The following is a 17,114-nucleotide window of genomic DNA, read 5'->3' as shown; positions in this document are numbered from 1 at the left end:
CAGGTCTCTGATAAATTAACCACAGAGAGAAATAAGTCTTTAATAAAAGTTTATGCAAACTTCATAGCAGTATCTTTATGTTTCCATGAGAACTTACAAATAGCAAAGGTTTTCCTGTCATCTGGAAAAACACTTCATATCAGGTGCACTGAGTCATTCCTACCCTTAGAGGGATCCGGGAAGATTCCATGACTTCTGCTCTTGATGACGGATGGTTTTGGAGATTGCTGGCTACTCTGTCCAGAATGAGATTTCCCATGATCAACGTTTTCACTCTGTTCTTTCAGAGGGTACCACCGAGGAGTGTTGTCAAGCTGAGAGACACTGGATAACTCAATCAATACCTATAAATGAATCAAAGCACAATATACGGCTTGTATCTGATCTATGTATGATGGTTTACAGCAGAAGAGTCTACAGTTGTGCTACTAGAAGTTGCAATCAAATATAAACAGATAATGGCATAAAGGCTGTGTGCTATCAGATTCAGGACTCTCTGCTCATGCTCTAACCTAGCCTGATGTAAACCAGCTGTGGTTGGAAACACACATTTGTTAGCATAGTGCTGTGTCTGCACTGATACATCTCAGCACGATCTCAGTAGGGACTACTAGCTTATACATAACTCCATACCAAGATGACTAAGGAGTAGCTTGTGAGCACTTGCTTGATAGCAAGGCAAAGAGGGTACTAGTCATTCTACCTCTTCTATATCCTAACAGAAGAATTGGGCATAGCTATTTTCTCCTTTCTGTCAGAAAAGGGGCAAATAATTTCATATTTGTTTTAAATAAGGTCTTCAGTAGTATGAGACTGGGTCTTGTTGATTCTTTTCAAAATTCCACAAATTTGCAGAATTTGTAGGAAAAAAAAAAAAAGAATAAAAGAACAGGTATACCTTTGCACTTCCAAAAATAACAGTAAAGTGCAATAGGCCCTTTAAGCCTCACACCTCAACAGGCAGGAAAAAGGAAGACAAAATGGTAATGTGGCAATTAAACTAGGAACATGCCAAAAATAAAAATAAAAAATAGCAAAAATATTGTAGCCAAAATCATCTTCTATAGGCCACTTGGATTGCTAGTAGGAGTTTTTGGAAATTTCTTTAAAAATAAATCCTAAAAAAAAAAAACACCAATAAAAAACAATGGGAGCAATAAAGACCCTTCCACACTCAGTGGTTTTGTGGTAGAAAGGGCCAAGAGCTGCCTAGGGAAGTAGTTCAGTGACCATCCCTGGAGGTCTTTAAAAGACATTTAGATGTTGAGCTTAGTGATATGGTTTAGTGGATGACTTGTTAGTGGTAGGTCAGAGGTTGGACTAGGTGATCTTGGAGGTCTCTTCCAACCTAGATGATTTTGTGATTCTGTGATTCTCTAAAGTACTAAAGAGTCATCACAGTCTTGAGTGAAGGAAAGGACAAAAATAGCCTTTCATTTATCTCTAAGGTGAGAGGGTTAAAAATAATGTCAAGTAGGGAAGTTTTAGAAGTGCTAGACAAATAAAGCATGTGATTACCTCAGGGAACTATTTCTTTGACAGTTTATTGCAAGACCTTGAATAAAAGAAAGCATCTTGAAGTTTAGAGATGGACAAGTTACTTTACATCTGTATTATGTATTTATTAATTTAATTTAATTTAATTTAATTTAATTTTATTTTATTTTATTTTATTTTCTACGAGGTTAGAAGCATTTTTTCTTTCCTGTTTTTCTTTCAGCTTCATATGTCATATATGTCCTGGCTTGGTCTCTCTGGTTAAGTCTAAAATTAATCTACATGGATTAACTACTTAGCATGCTTTCTCATGTGTTTTTTGTTAATGTTCTGGGGAATAACTTGCAAGACAGCATGGTGTAGTGGGTTTACGTGGCAAGGTTTTCGTAGTGGGGGACTGCAGGTGTGGCTTCTGTGAGAAGAATCCAGAAGCTGCTCTATAAGGGCCAGTTTCAGCTGGCTCCAAAGGGACCCACCGCTGCCCAGAGCTGCGCCAATACACGATGATGGTTGTGCTTCTGTGAGAGCAGATTTAAGAAAGGGGGGAAAAAAAACAAACCCAACTGCCGCACAACAGCAGCTGGGAGAGTGGGGAATGAGAAAGTGCCTTGCAGACCTAAAGGTCAGTGCAGAAGGAGGGCAGGAGGTGCTCCAGGCACGCAGAGGAAGCTCCCCTGCAGCCTGTGGAGAGGCCCCTGGTGGAGCAGGCTGTCCCCCTGCAGCCCATGGGTCCCACACGGAGCAGATCTCCACGCTGCAGCCCATGGAGGAGCCCCCGGTGGAGCAGGTGGATGTGGCCTGGAGGAGGCTGCGGCCCATGGAGAGGCCCCACAGGAGCAGGCCCCGGGCCGGAGCTGCAGCCCGTGGAGAGGAGCCCACGCAGGAGCAGGGGGTCTGAGGGGAGCTGCCACTCATGGGGGACCTGTGCTGGAGCAGTTTGCTCCTGACGGATGGACCCCGTGGTACGGACCTATGTTGAAGCAGTTCTTGAAGAGCTGCTGCCTATGGGAAGTCCACACAGGATCAGTTTGGGAAGGATGGCATCCCGTGGGAGGGACCCCATGTGGAGCAGGGGAAGAGAGAGACCATGAAGGAGCAGCGGAGATGAAATGTCATGGACTGACCGCAGCCCCCGTTCCCCCATTCACCTGTGCTGCTTGGGGGGAACAGGTGGAAGAGGGTGAATGGGAGGAAGGTGTTTTTACTTTTTTTTTCTCTGTTTCTCACTTCTCTAGCTTGTTAGTAATAGGCAATAAATGTCTCTAATCTCTCTACACTGAGTCTGTTTTGCCCATGATGATAATTGTTGTGATAATTGAGCGATCTCCCTGTCCTTATCTCAACCCTTGAGCCCTTTTTATCATATTTTCTCCTTCTTTCCCTTTGAGGAAGCGGAGTGAGAGAGCAGCTGTGGTGGAGCTCAGCTGCCCACCTGGGTAAAACCACCACACATGGTTGAGGATTGTTCCTAATGGGCAATACTGGCTAGCAGCTCTATTTTGGAAATGAGAGATGTATCTTGTCGATGTGAACCATAATGTGCCATGTACCTTCTGGGGCATGCAAGTGATGCTGAATTTATTCAGTTTTTCAGCAGTCTTTGATACCCATAAGTAGCTATGCTTGTGCCTTTGTGAAAGTCCATTACAAATTCCGTAGGGCACAATTTGGATATCCCATTTTATTGAGTACCCTAGACTTCAAAATGGTCCTGAGGTACACTGGTTGGTCTTTTCCCAACATTCTTCCATGAAGTAGGGTTTTCATGTTTAAGTTTGAATAATTCAATAAATAAAATAGTTCTAGAGGTTTAAAATATTTGAAGGCAAAGTTTAAATCTTCCTGTAGAAGCAGCTGCTGGAGCATCCATTTTCTAAATGTCATAAATGACAGTGACGTAAATATTCAGTAAAACCCAGCTTTTGGAAAAATATGCTGAACCCAACAGGAATTCTGATGTGGCATGCAGGAAATAAGTAATCATGTAGCTGCTTCCTATACATTTATTTTAGTAATCGTTCAAATAGTAACACTGATTGCTCAGTTTTATAATTACACAAATGGGTACTGGAGCTGAACTGAATGCCTTTTAGCTAAATTCGAATGCAGACTAAGCAGAGGTATTCGGAGTTACTCTGTATATGAACAGTAATTTGAGCAATCGATTTTTCTGGGCTTCCATTTCTAATTATAATCCTCTTTGGTAATAACATTTTTAATTACTTATTTGACATCATACTTATTGCTGGTAACTCTGTATTATATGTCCATACGTTTGTTTGCTTTTAAAAGAGAGATCACACTGATTCCCATGATCACTCATCTATTTTTAATTACCAGGGTATTCAGGGTATTCAGGCCTTACAAGATTTCGCCTTCACTTATACTTTGGCAATGATATTACTATTTTTAGTGTTATAAAGAAGACCTTGAATCTGAAAGACCAAATAACTCACTCTTGCTGTTAATTGTGGATATGCTACCATGTGTCTTGATGGCAAAATTTAATCCTTTAATAATTTCCAAAGACTGATACCTGCTCAGCCTTCCTGTGTTATGTTAAAATCAAGGCTGGCATTTTATCAGTCACAACAAGAATCCACCATTCAGTCACATCTTGGGATCAAAAAAATAAATAGATAAATAAAATCAGTGAAGTAACATTCTGTTGAGTCCTGAGTGAATTTACCCACAGTTTACCAAGATGAAGACAGGCATCTTATATGTGTGAATGAAGGAAATTATGATCAATTGTTGTGAAGTCAGCAGTAATATTGTGCTGTAAGAAAGTTTATACCTAATGTGTTTTTACTAGTCTCATACATTGTAAGCAAACGTTGTCCAAATACCAACAAGCCATTCATCACCTTTCTAACTGGTCAAGGGCAGAGAGAAAGAAAGAAGATACTCACTTCACCAAGGAAGTCATTCGATGAGAATCTATCATAATCCCAGACAGTCACTTCCAGTGTTTTCTTCTTCAGCTGCAATTTAAGTCAAAAGAAAATTAACCCCATTGCTATCATAAACTTCAAAACAATTACGTATGGTGGTATCTTTTCATTATTTCCTCATTGTACTCTTTTTTATAGTGACAGATGGGCAGTTTCGTGACCACCACAAGAGCCAAACTGATTTTCAAAGCCCTCTTTTTGTACTTCTGCAGCTTTTCTCATTATCAAGTCTGAGTGGTCTGAACTTCAATATTTAGTTGAAGACCATTTTAAACTGAAATTTCATATGTGTTACTTAAAACACCCTATTGAAATAGCCTCACCTGTGATGACCTGGCTTTAATACCTGTACAAGTTCAGTGCAGTCAATGAGACTCTACAAATGGTCCGGACATGGACAAGTTTTACCACCAGGCAGTAATGAGAGCCATCAAAACTTATTATCTGCAGACTGTGTTAAACATGATAGCTGTGTCAAGCACCCTTCTAACAGGCTAATATAAGAAAGAAGTCTTTTTATCATAGAATCATAGAATATTCTGAGTCGGAATGGACCCACAAGGATCATCAAGTCAAACATATGGCTTCACACAGTTAAATTAAACCATAATTCTGACAGCATTGTCTAAATGCTTCCTGAACTCCAGCAGGCTTGGTGCCATGAACACTTCCCTAGGGAGCTTGTTCCAGTGTCCGACCACCCTTTCACTGAAGAACCACTTCCTAACACCCAGCCTGACCCTCTCATGTTCCAGCTCCATGCCATTCCCTCGGGTCCTATCACTGTCCCCAGAGAGCAGAGCTCAACGCCTGCCCCTCTGCTCTCCTCGTGAGGGAGCTGCAGGCCTCCATGAGCCCTCCTCTCAGCCTCCTCTGCTCTGGGCTGAACAAAGAATGGGACGTCTGCTGGCTGCTGCTCATACATCTTCCCCTCTAGACCTTTCACCAGAGGTCTTTATACAAAAAGGTATCTTTCACCAAAGGTTTTTATATGAAAAGATATCTCAAAGCAGAGAAACTGAGGTCCAAAGCAGTTGACCTTATTAGAAAGATTGATCTGAGTGTCATCCCAGGGATCCATGGGGACAGATGAGAAGAAGAAGGTTGACTGATGGTAAGGAGAACAAGATTGATTATTGGTGTTGTATACTGGAGCAAAAGGCTAGCAGAGAGGCAACAAATAAATTAACATGACTTAACAGAGGGAAAGACAAAATCATGGGGAGTATGAGATATCTGTGGAGTCAGGCTACAAAGTTGTAAGTGAAGAATTTGTTGGACACTTCTAAATGTTGCTAAAGAAAACAGAACACTGTTCACATACTTGAATAAAAGAGATCAAAACCAGAAATCTTATTTAATAATCAAGGTCATCATCCCAACAGAAGCTGCTCTGATTATTAATTTGCTGCTTAGGAGAAAGGGACAAAAAAAGATTGAGTTGTTCAAAATCATAAGCTATAAAATTTACTGTACATTACATACACTTTCAAGAAGAGCATCATTTCCCATTTACTTCCGCTTCCCCTTGGTTTAATATAACACAGGTTCAGACAGTTTTTAATAATTTTAAATTGCCTTTAACTAATAATTTCATCTTATTATTATGCATTATAAATATCTTTTGGTCACAGCTAATTTTAGAAAAATGAATAGCTATGCAAATCCAGTTTCTTTGGAAATCATATTAATATCAGCATACCCCAGTAAACTCACACAAAAGGAAATTGTGTTACTTTTAGAATCTATGATGTACTCTTTAAGAAGGCAAAAACATGACTTGAAAACTAAGATTAAAAACCAAAAATAATAATTGAGAGCAATTCCTTAATCTTTCTTTGTTTTAATCCTACCTATTTAGGCAACGTTTAACATATTCTTCTTAAAAATACCATGCAAAAAGTAAGCAAAAAGTTGAACAAGGGAAAGGTTCTGTCTTGAATATCCTTTACAGAATATATGTAAAGGGGATTTCCTTGACTAAATAAAATTTATTTTCTTTGCTGTTCAAAGAGAGTATCAAAATTGCGATGTTAAAACTAATCTGAAAAATAAGTTGAGCAACCTGTGGTCCATGATACTTTTAGTTTCTTGGGTGATACTATTTTCTGCTAGATGCTATACTAAGTATATGCATTTTTGCCCTTAAAAACAGGAACCATATAAATACTTTTCAGAAATTCATTGTCTCAACCTTTGTTATTTTGAGAGGATATAGTTGTTAATTGTTGCAAGTTATGGCTGTGCAAGGACAGAGAGAAGAACATATAGATCCAGAGGAAAAACAAAACAAAAGAAAACACAACACAACATAACACAACAACAATAAACAAATATGGAGCTGAAATATTTTTTTGTGGAAATGGGAAAATAGAGAAGATTTTCCAGTAACTGCAATCCTACTTTGCTAGCATTTTTTATGGTAATAAAACTGTGCTGAAAACTTGCAGTACTCTACATTTCTTTGAATTATCTATTTTAAGCCTCTTAATTTGATAAAGCTTTTATGAAATATTATGACAATGAAAAACCATCAAAACAGCTTTATTAGGCAGTAAATGAAATGAGTTTTAAAGAGGAGGAAAATTTGCTTTTCTGAAGATGTATTTATGTACTATTACTAAGGACAAAGAACACTCAATGGCTAGGATAGTTACTGGATTTGAGTGTCTAGAGGTCCCTTGGTGTTGTGACTGATAATGCTGGCCCATGTAATTAAAATGCATTACTTGAAATATTTGATGGATTCTCCTTGAGAAAGCTTATACAACTTATGACTGGAAGAAAGACATCATTTTAATGCAGTTCTTTTTTTCTCCAATGCAGAAAGTAAATTCCTATAACCAGTTTAGAAATATTTTAAAAGTTTGCAATCTCAGTCAGGATATTTGATGAGTAGAAATAAAGGTATTGTATTAGCTTATGCATTATACTCATTTATGTTTCCATTGATATTTAACATTTAAAGGTACTAATCTCCATAATGCTATGCTTCAGTATGCGGGAGGACAGAAAGACTTTTGATAGATAATTTAGAAACTTACATTTTCTTGTCCAAGATTTATGTGCCAGAACCTTGCTGATTCATAAGAAATCTTTTCTCACTTCTGGAAAAAAGATTTAGGCTCCTGAATCACTGAAGGATCTTGATTATAATACTCTTTCTAAATATATTATCTTCAATTTAAGAATATGAACAATAGCAAGAACCATATGCTTTAATGAATTATATCCATTATTTAAGGAAACACTTTTGCCTGCTTTTTAATAAATAAGAAATTGAGGCAAACAATGCCACATCTTATATTGTGGTCATACATTAGACCAGTGACCTAACCAGTAACAGAACTTTCAACTTTTACCGTCTTCTGAAATCATCCTAAAGCTTCTTTTCCTTATCTGAGTAGGCACATGACTTGAGTTAGCAATTATTATGCAATTTTGTAATGTGTGTACTCAGTATTCTTGTCAAACTGTAATTATCTACACTTTGTTACTTAAAAAAAAAAACTCAAAATACTAAATATTCAGTTTATTTCTTTTTCTCTGTTAAAATGGAATGTGCTATGTTATAAAACTAATCATTCTGACCTTGAAAAAGTCAGTTTCATTTCAAAGAGAGATGTATTTCTCATAATTATTTTCACTTTAATTTCAGCGAGGTTATGAAAGAGTAAAGGAAAATGAAAAATTGTACAACTAGCTAAAGTCTAGACAGTGACATTGAAAGGACTATATTAGGAAATATTTAATGATACTTATTTGCTGTCAGCAAGCAACCCATGCTTTGATGGAGGATAAGGAAATGCTTCTTTGAAGAAATAATATTTATAAAGACTCATGAGTTAGGGAATGACTGCTAACTCTACAGCTTGGTGTTGATGTAGCTGTGCTTGTCTGTTGACCAGAACACTCATTTTCAGTCTATCATGATTATTATCTTGCATTTCTCTTCATGCTCCTAACTATTGTGAAATTTCTATGCATGAGAGCTATGAGTGCAAACAATGTACTGTTATTTGGTGATAGTTCTTTAAACTGTAGAGGGTACTTCCCATCACGGTGGAATTAGTTGGTGAGTTATGAATGTAGTTTACTGTATATTCTCTAAATCAAGGCACTGAATTTTACACAATATAAGAAACACTGACATCAGTATCTTACCACTAGATAAAAGCCATATAAGGAAACACTATTGCCTGCATACACTTCTGTGTGAGAAGACAAAATATACAATATATGTGATACTAGGATGAAACACGAATTTATAATTGTAAGCACTGCATGAAAGTATGAGAGGTAGAAAAGGGGATCTGCAAACAGAAAGCAAAAGTTCAAAGAATTCAATATGTAACCTAAAAGCAAATTTCATCAAGCAATAGTCAAAAAACTGACATCAAAGATATAAAGAGATTTTCTAACATATAGATCTCTGTCCAATAAATCCTAGACTAAGATTATCCAATTGCCAAACAGCCATTGAACATCCAACACCCTTAATTACAGCTCTGGAAATGTCACAGAAGAACCAAAAAGCAAATTAAGTAAACTGAGGAGCCTTTCTTAAATGTGAAGCTCAGACCACGTTGTTTGGAAATATTGCTAAGACTTACCAAACATTCTTATCAAACACAGAAGACCTAGGGTTTATACTGCAACAATACAAACCTCATAGGTTTTTTTATTCCTTAGGCTTTCACTGTCAGTGAACCACCATTTATGCAAGCCTACAAGAAAAAGCATGCAAAACCCAGCAAACCAAAACCACTATGAATGGTTAGATATAGATAACAGGGGGCCTCTGAAGTAAATGTCAGGTAGTGGCTCTAACAGCAAGAAGATGTATATGTTACATGAGCAACCATGCAAGTCCCTCTGTGAGAGGGGTTTTGCTCCATGCAAAATATGATGTTTTAATCTATGTTCAACTCAATGAACAGGAAGAATGAATAAGCAAATTTTAAGTTAGCAGATAATACTGAGGTCTTTGTGTCATGTTGGAGAAGTATATTAAAAGCATTGGAAATTGGTTCATGAAAGAATCTGATCTTTGCAGGCTTTTTTTCTGAAGTACTGAAAAATTAGATGGCCTTGAAAAACAAAGCTGAAGGCATCAAGAACAAAACACCAAGAAAAGCAGAAAGATTTGGGAGTGCATACAGATGTTTTTCTATAAAACATGCTTCATAATTTAAACAGGCTGATCATTTTGTCCATTGTGCCTTCTTCAGACAGTAAAAGGTCTCTTTAAAAAGGAAGATGGAGAAAAAGAAGACTGGATTGCTACATACTGCCTCAGTTAACCCCCTGGGTCAGTTAGAGTTATGAAACAACTAAGAAATAGACACAGAAGGCTTCCATTGAACTCTTCCCCAGATGTGATTTAAATCTTTCTGTAACAAGGAAATTAAATCTCTTCTGAATTTTGTTGAACAGATTCATATTTCAAAACCATTGCTGTAAATTATTGCTAAATGTAAACATGTATCTCTACATTTCATAAACATTTTTGAACAAGAAAATGTTTTTAAGACCTGTGTTTTCTGTGAACTTGCATGGTATTTCGAATCAAGAGTGATGCTGATTTCTGCATCTACTTCAGCAGCTTCTGTCTGGATTTATCCCCTCCCTGTGTTCCATAACCATTTTTAGAAATAACACAACCATACTTACGACATGCTTATGAACGTAATCCACACAAAAGATCATTTTTATGAATAGAAAGAACAAGAAAAGAGAATTGATGTAGTGATCTTTATCAGAGGCGAGGAAATAGTTACAATTTTCCCCTGAATTTGGCAAGATTTCTTAGGAGTTCATAAAGTTGCCAGTGCCACTGCACAATAAGCACTGCAGACCACATAAATACAGCAGCAAATTGCACTGAATAGCATTACCACTTACGCACCTGTTCCACAGAGATATTTTTATAAATGACCGTCTGATTCCACTCAGGATTCAAGCTTTTCTGCACATACTTAGTTCTCCGCTTGTACTCAGCACTGAATTTGAACAAAGGAAGGAAACGTCACATTAACAATCTTTTGTTTCTTTCAGTTCTAATACAAAACAACTCCTCCTCCCCACAAAAAAAAAAAAAATCTCAGAAAAAGAAAATAAAAATATCCTTTATTTCTGTAACAACTGAGGGTTACAAGAGGATGACAGCCTAATTTTTTGTTTGTTTGTTTTGGTTTTGTTTTTGTTTCACTACACTTAGTATATTTTCTTGACATCTTCTGACTCTTCAGTGGGCTATTGCTACCTACAATTGTGTCTACATAAAGCATCAGTCAGCGAATGCACATATGCAATTCTCTCATTGTATGTGTTGTGCTCTGACTATAAATGAAAGTGATAATGCACTGATTTCTTTTCCAAGACCATCTTCCTATTATCACTTTAAAGTACCAGGAACCAATTATATTTATAGGTTATAGTCTCTAATTACAGGATTGCCATCTCACTAGAACATTCAGTGAAGACCATGGGGTAAATAATATCCTGTTAATGATAGAAACAATAATTTCTTATTGATCCTGTTCTCTGCCTCTGCCTCTAACTACACTGGAAACAAACATAAACGTACATCAAGCTCATGATTGCTTTTATCAATAGCCAAGAATAAAAATTTGGCTGCATAATCTGTTTTTAAAAAAGACTTGGCAGTGCTTTCTATTGTACTTTGCATTTCCTGAGGATGGGGAAAGCAATACACAAATCTTTAATAGCATATGGATTCATCTAGTGCCGTGAGCTTTGACGTCTGATCTGCTTCCATTCCAATTTTAATTTAACATAAATTTTAATGGATATCTCAAAAGAGCTTGGTAGGAGAACATAAAAAGCTTTCAATATTTTGAAAATCCAGCAAGATATAAGGCAAAGAACTTATTTTTGCTACTCTGCAAGTTTAACTTGGGTTCAAATGTCCTATACAGTAAGGTCATATATGTTACATCTGCTACTAGATCCAGGACCTTGTCCAGCGCTAAGACCAAATCACAGACTCATAGAATCATTAAGGTTGGAAAAGACCTTCAAGATCATCTGGTCCAACCATCCCCCTACCATTAATGTCACCCACTAAACCATGTCCCTAAGCACCAGGTCCAACCTTTCCTTGAACATCCCCAGGGACGGTGATTCCACCTCTTCCCTGGGCAGCCTGTTCCAATGCCTGACAGCTCTTTATGAGAAGAAATGGCACAGAAAGACCTGTATCTGCCCTATTAAACTCCCTTATGGTACCTTTACATTAATATTTGGTAGTGTGGTTTTCTCCTGATTGTCCCACTTCTGACTTCAGACTGAACCATGTTTTGGTTCAAACTGTGGTACAGTCTCACAGTTGATGAACTACATTCCTTTCATATGAGATTAATACAAAAGATGCACTCCACAGGCTCATTTAATCAGCCAGACACTAATGTGTACCGTGCATGGTACCAGGCTGGTGTGAGTCCAAATTAAAGTTATGTGAAACATGCCTGTGTTTCATTGACACATATATATCAATGCTGGGTCTTCAGCACCACCAGTTTCATTCTACAAACTCAATACTATTGTGCAGTGCTCACTTCTAATTATTCTGGCGTGTGCAGTGGCCTTACTCTTGAAAAAGGGGTGGCTATATCCAAGCTGCCTACTAGACAGCTTGGTAATTCCCAAAGTGGGCCTATAAACTTTTTTGGAGAAGGCTAGTTGAGCTCAGCAAAAATAATGGCTACCTGTGGCCTAAAAGTTTAACAGTATTGATGACTGAGCGCCAGCTCCCAGGATTATTTCAAAGTACTGCTTATTTTATTAGCACAGTGTATGAGGATTTTTGTTGTTGTTGTTGTTTGGTTTCTCAGTTTTTCATTAAGACTGTTTTAAAAGTGTAAATGTAATAAATTACTGGTTAAGATTTTCTATATTTTACTTTTCTATCTTTTCCTTCCTTCCTTCCTTTCTTCCTTCCTTCCTTTCTTCCTTTCTTTCTCTTTCTTTCTTTCTTTCTTTCTTTCTTTCTTTCTTTCTTTCTTTCTTTTTCTTTCTTTCTTTCTTTCTTTCTTTTTCTTCTTCTCACTTTTGTAATTCTTAGAGGACTGTTTTACTTTACATATATACAGAAATACAGCATTGGACTTGGTGGCTGTACACACTAAACTCTCCAGAAGCATTCCCACTAAAAGTAATAGTACTGCTTTTCAAAAGAATTCTGCAAAAATTAAAACGCAACATCAATGACTGTATTAGTAGATTCTGGATTAGGAATTTCCTCTATTCCTTCTTTTTCAGCTCTCAGTAGATTTTAAATCTGATCACTTGCTTAGATAGCCTTTTTTCGTGTTGTAACTGTCCACCGTCCATTGAAAATATTGGTTCCCACGTGCTGAAAAGATACTGTACTGAATATATGGAAATATTTTGTTGTTAATGCAATTAAGCTACTGTGTACTAAAGGAGACTAGGCACAATGGATTTGGTATTTATCTTAAATCTCACGAAGTAATTGAGCTGAGTACCAGGCAAGTGTACATGGAGAACAACCAACATCAGTAGATTACTGAGCCACTACAATTAGAACACAAGAGCCAAAGTCCTGAAGGGCACGTAGCATCAGCTTCTTGAAACTGGTATGTCAGCAAAGCCATCAAATGTCACATATATTGATACTGTGATAGTGGAAATGCAGTATAAGAACAGACCATACTACTCTGCTTCTGGGACTACACTGAATAGATTCTGAGTAAACATAGCAAGGAGGCCTCTTGATACATTTAGATATTATTAAGTATGAACAATAATAAACCTTACTGACATTTCCATACTGAAAATTACAGCTCAAAGAAATTTTTCTTTAAACCTAAGCACATTTTTGTTTCTTTTGAATTTTTATTTAAAAATGATTATTTCCAGTATTAATTTTACTTTCAGTAACTCATTTCAAATGTATATCTTATAAAAATAATATTAATGTTTACATAAGAAATGAATACTGATATGCATTTTTTTCTTTCTTTTCTTTTAAAGAGAGTAATTTGCAATGCCTAGCAAGCACTACTTCATTTTCACAAACATTACAAGGAAAAGTTTTGTCTCTTCAGGAATAACATATCAGAGTTGCAGAAAAAGGTACAACATAGATGAGCTCAAGGTAATAAAATATTTTTGCTCTCAATTATAGGAAAATGAGTCCTCTCTCTTGTCTTTTCTTACTCAGGTTTTCGGTTCTGACCGATATCTTTTAATGAAAGTGATTTGTAACCGTTTTTGCTCTTATGTTTTGCTCATAGTCATTCTACATAGTTCCATTTATTATTTTTTTTTTCAAAATATGCTATTCACCGTCTTCTAATTTATTGAAAAATGTGAAGGGCATTGGAATTTGTGAAACAAAGTATCTGGCTGCCCCTGCTTATGAGAAGAAAGCAGCAGCTGTCTATAAGAAAGTTAGTTGTGTCAGCCACTGTGTACAATCACATCTTTTTTTAAAAAAAAAGTTTCTTTTTTTCTTGTGTATCAGTAAGAGATGGATGAATGAAAATCTAGGGGGATCAAGACCATATGGAAGAGAAAGTTATGCCTTTGCAGTTTTTGCAAGGAAAATCTGAATCCTTTTAGAAACTAGATTTTGATAGCATATCCCATTCAGGATTGCACTTAGATCTTTTAAACTCTTCAGCAGATTTATTTTTTTTTTTCCTCTGCTCTCTGATCTGAAAAAAGTGTCCTTTTCACTCAAAATCATCATGAGATTTCATTGATCCATGGAGAGGTATGAGACACTGGCAAATGAAAACTGGGCTAACAGCATCTCTTACTTTGACCTCATGGTACTCTTTAAACAATTATTCTGACCAACTATTAATGAAATATTAATTTATCTAAATATCTTCTGTAATCCATTTACTTCTTACCATAATGAAGCTAGGATAGTACTGTAGAGCTTGGTCCATATGTCATAAGATCTATACATTTACTCATCTATACTCATAAGATCTATACTTATTTAAAAGAACTGTTATACTTCTTTTTGAAGAAAGTGAATCCATGATATCCGTCTCTTAGTCCTGGATTTTCTTTTGCAATATTAAAACTTCACCACCTTTTCATATTTCCTGATTATTGTTGAAAATATGTGAGAAGGTGATTCAGGTAGTGTTGAATGGTAGAGTTGTCAGAGAAGAAAGTTAAATGTGTTGTTAAAAGCATAACTCTGGAGTATTTCCAGTGAAGTATCTGGATCAAAATTGGCTGGGGAGAATAAGCCCACATTCATGTAGCCTATGGTGTGGATCCATTGTAGAGGGAAGCAGGAGACCTTGATCACATGTAAGGAGGCACAGCCCCAGACTAAGCTAAAGGTCTTTAAGTGTCTTTTTAAGTGTCTGAAAGGAAGGATCTGACAAAAAAATTAAGTTCATCTTACTGATACACCTTCCCCCCAACAACTGCCATTAACAGATGGTGATGCTTTAATAAAACATTAATTAAAGCTAATCATACCTAGTATGAAATAATTTGCACTTGAAATTGTCATAGAGTATGCTGTGTAAAAAGATATAACCTGTATTACTCTTTTCTTTATCGTTTCTCTATGCTTCCCTGGTTACAGATTATCAATATATAATACAACAGAAAGTGCAATGAAAAAAAAAAAAGTATAATAGAATAACTGCAAGTAAAATGTGGCATTTAAACACATTCATTTAATAATTCTACTAATGAAGACCAGGCTGAAGATAGAGCAGATCTGTTTATTAAAAAGCCATCTGTTGACTTCTTTGGTCAGCTTTCTACTTTTAAAGAAATGCAGAGTAAAAGCTGAATTTCTATTATCGTGTATTTATCCTTGGTTGATACTAGTGTATCTTGAGAACTGAATTTTGCCTTATGTTTCCAAATCCAGGACAAACAAAGCACTAGTAATTCCAGTTACTAAAAATTCAATTACACTGAATAGCCATTTATGTGCTCAAACAGCTTTAAAGTCATCTGGGTGATTATCTAGACTGATACTTGGCATTAAAGTCTACATGCTGTGAAAAGCGCAGAGAGAAAAATATTCCACCTCACTTCCAAGCAATGCTGTTCCTGTTGGCATCTTGAGACAAGTTCACTGTGAATTGTGTTACAACTTTCAGTGAATAAGAATGAATTTTTAGATATCTATGACTAGACTAAATTCTTGCAGACATCAAAAGAAATTTCATGTGTCATCGGAGTTTGGGCCTAAGATATTACTTCATCAAGGCATACTAAATACTTGTTTCAATTCCTTCTGACCTGGAAATGAAGTTCATTGGAGAATGAGCAGCAAAACCATGCAGCAATCGTGTCATCAAGACTTAAGAGAAATCTGTATTTCAATGCACAGGCTGATCATAACATCATGCTTGCATACAAAAATGAAAGAATAAAATTGAAAGACAGTACACTCTACCTTGCATTTTGGACAACCATGACTTGTCTGCATACCCAGCATTAAACATAGTTAGGAACACAGAGGAAGCAGCAAGAGAGAAAATGGGAAGAGAGAGATGAAAGAAAACATAAATAATGGTAGTTTATAGTATCAGAATCAAAGGAAACAGAGGCATTACAAGGAATAAGCAGTTGTGTATGGATTGAACTACAGATAAAAGATATTTATGAACAATTCTAGTCTCTGCTTTCAGATACAAGTTTTGCACTTTTGAGAAGCTTTTCATTTTCATTACTCCCAAAAGCCCCAACCTACATGTAAAACAGTCAAATTGCCATATCTTAAACCCAAATAAAACTAAAATCCAGATTCTTCATAACTTGGCCCCAATTTTGAATTTATATTTTGATCTGACTTAGAATTCTGCAGGTTGAACAACTCTGTAGTTCAAAGCCTTACTTCTACATCATGAATGTATCTGCAAAATTCCCAGTAAGATTGATTTGACAAGTATTTGACGAGACTCTTAGGTGCATTAAAAAAAAAATAAAAAAAAAATTAGGACCTGTTCCCATTATATTCAGTAATAGTTTTGGGCCCAGTTCCACTGAACAATATTGAATACTGTATAGCTGGAATCAGCAAGCTACTAAATACGCATGCTTTAGTTTTACCATTTGTGTGCTTTTACCTGTGCTTTCCCATATGCCAAATGCTAAACTGTGACTTGAGCATGCACTTTCCTGTTACTTTGAATAGATCAGAAATACAGATTTTTAGTCATGTGGTCCCAGCCTAAGAGTCTTTTAGGATGAGTGTGACTACACAAATTGAGAAGTTTGCAGGAATTTGTCCTTGCAAACCAAGGTCTTAGTTTAGTTTAAGGTAATCAGCTTAATTTTAGATAAATCTACTGTCAATTAAGTCAGCAGTATTTTTATAGCTGCTTATACTTACGTATATGTGTGAAATTCTGTAAATTTAGGGCACAAAAAGAGTTATAATATTGCTGATACAGAAAAAAATATATTTTTTAAACAGTAATTAGCTATTTGTAATTACAGTCAGAGTTTAAAAAAGCAATGGTCTATGAAAATGTGGTCACTAATTTTTATAGTCTTTAAATACAAATTACCAGAATTTCTAAAACTATATCTTAGCTCTTAATAAATAAATAAATAAAACACATGGAATGACTGATTTCTGTCTCATATTTCTCACCTTTAATATTATACTGCAACCTCAAATTA

At 36.1% G+C, this 17,114-nt stretch overlaps 1 protein-coding gene across 9 annotated transcripts in view; it reads right to left on the bottom strand.

Annotated features, from left to right (window-relative positions):
* PCLO (piccolo presynaptic cytomatrix protein) overlaps window positions 1–17,114 on the bottom strand; it is a 372,671-nt gene that overhangs the window by 67,571 nt on the left and 287,986 nt on the right. For 6 of the 9 annotated variants that reach the window (XM_080577653.1, XM_080577657.1, XM_080577660.1 and 3 more), the window contains exons 16-19: window positions 15,883–15,909; window positions 10,360–10,453; window positions 4,410–4,481; window positions 164–344 (exon numbers count right to left, since the gene is read on the bottom strand). In XM_080577653.1, coding sequence (XP_080433779.1) covers window positions 164–344; window positions 4,410–4,481; window positions 10,360–10,453; window positions 15,883–15,909 — 374 coding nt within the window. Of the gene's footprint in view, window positions 1–163; window positions 345–4,409; window positions 4,482–10,359; window positions 10,454–15,882; window positions 15,910–17,114 lie in introns of those variants that run through there. The other 3 variants (XM_080577659.1, XR_013945535.1, XM_080577654.1) reach the window with 3 other exon arrangements.

Source organism: Anser brachyrhynchus (assembly GCF_964034855.1).
Source record: "Anser brachyrhynchus genome assembly, chromosome: 1".
NCBI lineage: Eukaryota > Metazoa > Chordata > Aves > Anseriformes > Anatidae > Anser > Anser brachyrhynchus.
Note: the sequence above shows the minus strand (reverse complement) of the source record. Positions and strands in the feature narration are given on the sequence as shown.